Source organism: Pipistrellus kuhlii, unplaced genomic scaffold (assembly GCF_014108245.1).
Source record: "Pipistrellus kuhlii isolate mPipKuh1 unplaced genomic scaffold, mPipKuh1.p scaffold_m20_p_77, whole genome shotgun sequence".
Classification (NCBI taxonomy): Eukaryota; Metazoa; Chordata; class Mammalia; order Chiroptera; family Vespertilionidae; genus Pipistrellus; species Pipistrellus kuhlii.
This window is the reverse complement of record NW_023425581.1, coordinates 1,007,817-1,012,320: the sequence shown is the minus strand read 5'-3', so window position 1 is coordinate 1,012,320 and position 4,504 is coordinate 1,007,817. Positions and strand designations below refer to the sequence as shown.

At 70.1% G+C, this 4,504-nt stretch overlaps 1 protein-coding gene across 3 annotated transcripts; it reads right to left on the bottom strand.

Moving 5' to 3' along the window:
- Positions 1–262: 262 nt before the first annotated feature.
- On the bottom strand, positions 263–4,388 carry PDZD3 (PDZ domain containing 3). 3 transcript variants are annotated; one of them, XM_045576195.1, is made up of 11 exons: positions 4,222–4,385; positions 3,837–3,864; positions 3,678–3,751; positions 3,242–3,456; positions 2,946–3,111; positions 2,695–2,843; positions 2,362–2,566; positions 2,019–2,215; positions 1,740–1,934; positions 1,426–1,595; positions 1,093–1,209 (listed from the first exon to the last, which is right to left on the bottom strand). In XM_045576195.1, exons 1-11 carry the CDS (start codon positions 4,235–4,237, stop codon positions 1,197–1,199), a joined length of 1,428 nt encoding a protein of 475 aa, XP_045432151.1. In that variant the 5' UTR covers positions 4,238–4,385; the 3' UTR covers positions 1,093–1,196. The 3 variants fall into 3 exon arrangements, with proteins under 3 accessions (XP_045432150.1, XP_045432151.1, XP_036279005.1); XM_036423112.2 differs by having other exon boundaries at positions 2,695–2,831; positions 3,678–3,772; positions 3,837–3,867; positions 4,222–4,384; XM_045576194.1 differs by lacking the exon at positions 2,019–2,215 and having other exon boundaries at positions 263–1,209; positions 2,695–2,831; positions 3,678–3,772; positions 3,837–3,867; positions 4,222–4,388.
- Between the last annotated feature and the right edge of the window lie 116 nt (positions 4,389–4,504).

The following is a 4,504-nucleotide window of genomic DNA, read 5'->3' as shown; positions in this document are numbered from 1 at the left end:
CTCAAATAAACTCACAAAATTCTTTACAGGTTTCAATGTGGTTTTTTTCTTTTTTTCTTTTTTTTAAAATATATTTTATTGATTTTGTACAGAGAGGAAGGGAGAGAGATAGAGAGTTAGAAACATCAATGAGAGAGAGTCATCGATCAGCTGCCTCTTGCACTCCCCCTACTGGGGATATGCCCGCAACCAAGGTACATGCCCTTGACCGGAATCGAACCAGGCACATGTCCTTGACTGGAATCGAACCTGGGACCTTTCAGTCCGCAGGCCGATGCTCTATCCACTGAGCCAAACCGGTTTCGGCCCAGTAAGGCATTCTCCACCTCTTTTGTGGACGCCAGGTTCAGAGTCCCACACTGAACTCAACTCTGACTCTACCTAGAGACGCACAGGGCGAGGGCTCAGTTCCAGACACCAACTCAGGCACAGGTGGTCGCCAGCGCTTCTGACCAACGAGCTGTGTGTGCATCGGAGGTTCCCATGCTCCCCATCATTTGCTAGAGGGGCTCACAGAACGCAGGGAGACAGTCTGCTCACTGATTACCAGTTTATTACTGGATACAGTTCGGAAACAGCCGAAGGCAGAGCTGGGTGTGCACACGGGAAGGGAATGCCCGCCCGCTGTGGACCCCTCCCCTCCGGCACCTCCACAGGCGCTGCTTTTCATGGAGGCTTCACGGCAGCGGGGGCCAGTGACATCACTGGGGCTCCCCTCTTCAGAGCCCCGCAGGGAGGGTGTGGGGTGAGGGAGAAAGTTTCAACCCCGTTGGTTCCCCTGGCAACCATTCCCTCCCCATCCTTAGAGGCTTCCAGAAGTCACCTCCTTGACAAAAGTCGGTGCCAGAAGCATTTTATGAGTAACAAAAGGCCCCTTGATTGCTCTTATTGCGTGGTAGGAGCTCTGTGCCAGGGTGAAGACCACATGTGTATTTTGATTACAAATCCAAAATCCCGCCACTCAGGCAGGCAGCTTCCTGCTGGGCTGGCGTCCAGGCCTCCCACATGGCTTCCTCGGGAGGCGGAGGGGAGGGCCGCGGGCCCACCTGAGGCCTCCAAACACCCCCTCTCTGGGGAGGAGGGGCGCTGGGCAGCCTGTGACTGTCCGGCTCCTAGAGCCCCAGTTTCCAGCGTCCAGAGCTCCGGCGGAGCAGCGACCTGCCGGGCGGAGGGGGGGCAGTCGGGCAGGTCCGCGGCTACAGCTCGCTCCTGGCAGGGAGAGAGGGGAGGCGGCCGCTCACCACGGAGGGGCTTGGCCCTGAGCCCGCTGCACTGGGATGCCCAGGGTGGGGCTCTGCAGGGTCCTCCCCGCCCCTGCCATGGCCTGGAGTCCATGCCCCCCCTGCCCCCCGCTCTGCCCCCCCTCAGCCCCTCCCCAGCTGCTCAGTCCCTCCGCCTCTCCGGGGTCCCGGGACCCATGCCTACCAGCCCCGCGGAGACCGGGCCCCCAGCCGCAGGCACAGAGGGGGCTCGGCCTCGGCCAGCCGGTGCAGCCGGTCCACGTCCTGCTCTCCGTCCACAGGGCGCCCGTTCACCTCCAGGATCTCGTCTCCCGGCTGCAGCCCCGCCCGGGCCGCCGCGCCCCCTGGCGTCACCTGCAGGCGGGCGCAGCTCAGCCGCGGGCCGGGGCCGGGGGCAGCCCGCCCGGAGGGAGGGAGGCCCGCCGGGAGGGAGGCCCCCCGGGAGGGAGGGAGGGCCCCCGGAGGGAGCCCCGCCGGGGGCAGCCTGGAGCTCCTCACCTGCGCGATGGAGAGGCGGGGCCCGCCGGCCTGGTAGCTGAGGCGGAAGCCGTAGCCGCCGCCGGGCCCGGGGTACAAGCTGCACCGGCGGGAGCCCTGGCGGGAGCCACGCGGGGCGGGAGGCAGGGCTGCGTCCTCGCCGGGCGGGTCCTCGGTCTCCGCACCCTCCAGGAAGAGGAGAGGGGACAGGCGCACCTGCGGGCGGAGCACAGGCCTGCCGCGTCCGCCCGCCCGCCGCCCCCGCCCGGCCCGCCCGCCCCCGCCCCCCCCCCCACGCACCATTCGGAAGAAGCGGTCCGCCTCAGGGTCCACGACGGTGAGAGCCACGCGGGAGCCCTGGGCTCGGATCCTGGACACCGTCTCCGCGTGGCCCAGCCCCTCCACACTCTCCCCGGCCACGGCCAGCAGCCGGTCCCCGGCCCGCATCCCAGCCTGGTCGGCCGGCAGCCCCGGGTCCACCTCCCACAGGAACTGCCCTGGACAGACACGCGGTTCCTCCCGGTCCGCCGGGCACGCGGGGACGGGCGGCCCCCCAGAGGTCAGGGCGGGGCGCAGCCTGGGCCCCCCTGAGAGGTAGGTGCGCACAGACACTGCGCCCCCCGGACCCCGGGCTCCCACTCACCGAGGCGACCGCCGACGCCCTTCTCCTCCCGGAGCAGGAACCCGAAGCCCCGGGGCCCCTCCTGCAGGTGCAGCCGGCGGGGCCCGGCGGGCAGGGCCCAGCCCTCGGCCAGCGGCGCGGCCAGGGGCACCCCCAGCCGGCGGCACTGCTCCTCCACCTCCGGCGCCGCCACCAGCAGCGTCACCTGCGCGCCGCTCCGCCGCAGCTGCGGGACCCGGCGGGCTCAGAGCCGGGGCACGGGCGGGGAGGGCCCACCCCGGAAAGGGAAGGGGGTGGGGATGCCAGGGGAGACCAGGGGGTCGGGCCGCGGGACGGAGGACGGGCGCTGCCTACCCTCCTGCGGAGCTGGCTGTGCGTGAGCTGCTCCACGCTGAGCCCGTTCACCTCCAGCAGCCGGGCCCCCGGGGGCACGCCTGCCCGCTCAGCGGCCCCTCCGGGGCTCAGCACCAGCCAGAAAGAACCTGGATGTTCTGGAAGTCCTCCACCCAAAACAAAAAATAATAAATAAATAAAAGCTAGTGAGTCTGGCTGCCCAGGGTGGGGTGAGACCCCGACCGCTCCCCCACCCGAGCCTCGGCGCTCACCGTGGGTGACACTGAAGCCAAAGCCACCCTCGTCTCTCACGACGTGGCACAGCCGGGGCCGGACCCCGGGGCCGAGGGGGGCGCAGAGAAGGGCCGGGTCGTGCGCCGGTGCCGCCGCCACCGCCAGCAGCACCCGCGGGCCGCTGGCCCGGATGCGGCGCGCCACCTGGACAGAGGGCGGCGGTGGAGCGCCGGCCCGCCCGCCCCGGCACCTGCGCTCCACCGGAGCCAGCCCTCCGCACGCCTCCCAGGGCCGGACTGGCACCCCCTCCCCGGGGGGCGGGCTGCGGCCTCACCATCTCCAACGCCTCGTGCGCCACCGCCTGGTCGTTCACCGCCAGGATCCGGTCTCCTTCCCGCAGACCCTGCCGCTGGGCCGGGGCGCCGGGCTCCACCCCGCACACCGCGGGGCCGGCCCCGCCCGCCTCCTGCCGGAGCTGGAAGCCGAAGCTCCCGCCCTCCTCCTTGCTCAGCAGACAGAAGCGGGGCCGCTCCGGGCAGAGCCAGGCGTCTGGGCAGCAGAGACGGGGGAGGGATGTGCCTGGTGCTAGCCGCCTGGTGCCCGGCGGACGCTGCCCCCTGGGAGGGCACCACTGGGCGCTGGGCAGGGTGGCCTCCTCCCGTCCCCGTGGTCACTCCCAACCGAGGCCACTGTCCGAGGGAGCGGTCAGGGACGGGGGCCTGCGGACACCTCCAGGGAGGGGGCGGCTGCCGGGGCGGCGAGATGGTTACCAGAGGGGCCATGGTCTTCCGCCAGGGACAGGACAGGATTATCAATGCCCAGCTTTGGGTTAAACTCAAACTTCCTGCAAGGAGACCCCAGGCCACTGGAGATGCCCCTGCCAGCTGGGGGCCCCCCCTGCCCCCCCGCCCGCCCTGGGCACCACTTACAGGGTGAGGGGAGCCGCCTCCTGGAGACCTGCTGGGCGGAAGCGGGAGGGGAGAGGCGCATCCCTCACCCCTCCGCTCACTGAACGGGCTGGGGGGACCCCAAACCCAGAACCTGACCCTCCCCTCCATTCTGCTCCAAGGGGCTTTGCCGTCCCTCCCTCCCCTCCTCCAGGCCAGGGCACAGCAGCCCGAGCCGTCCGGGTCGGCACAGGGTGTGGACCGGGAAGGCAGAAGCACACACACACACACCCACACACACACACACACACTCACACCCCCCGCGTCTCGGGGCTCCAGGCCCTCGCACCGTGTGCCCTGCTCCCCAGCCTCAGCCCCGCCGCCCCGGCTGCTCCGCTCCGCGGCTCCCGGGCTCCTCCGCTCCTACCTGCCGCTGCCTCCATAGCTGGCCAACAACCCGGCGCTCGGAGCGGGGACAAGGTCCATGGGAGTCAGCTGACCTTCCCTCTTACCCCCCGTCCCGCCTCCTTGAAGACGCCGCTTGGGAGCGGAGGGGGGGGGGTGTCCCGGGAGCATGCCCGCCCCTGGCCCCCGCCTCCCGGCGCCGCGGGCACCCCCCCCCCCACCTGGGGCCAGGGTGCAGCCCCACCCCAACACCTCAGGGACCCCGGCCCTCGCTGCCTTTGAGCCTAGGACCTAAGGACCATCTG

Coding starts and splice junctions, on each gene's coding strand:
- PDZD3 (XM_045576194.1), bottom strand. Junction 3,773..3,836: donor GAGGCGGCTCCCCTCACCCT/GTAAGTGGTGCC, acceptor GGGCATCTCCAG/TGGCCTGGGGTCTCCTTGCA. Junction 3,457..3,677: donor GGAAGACCATGGCCCCTCTG/GTAACCATCTCG, acceptor TCTGCTGCCCAG/ACGCCTGGCTCTGCCCGGAG.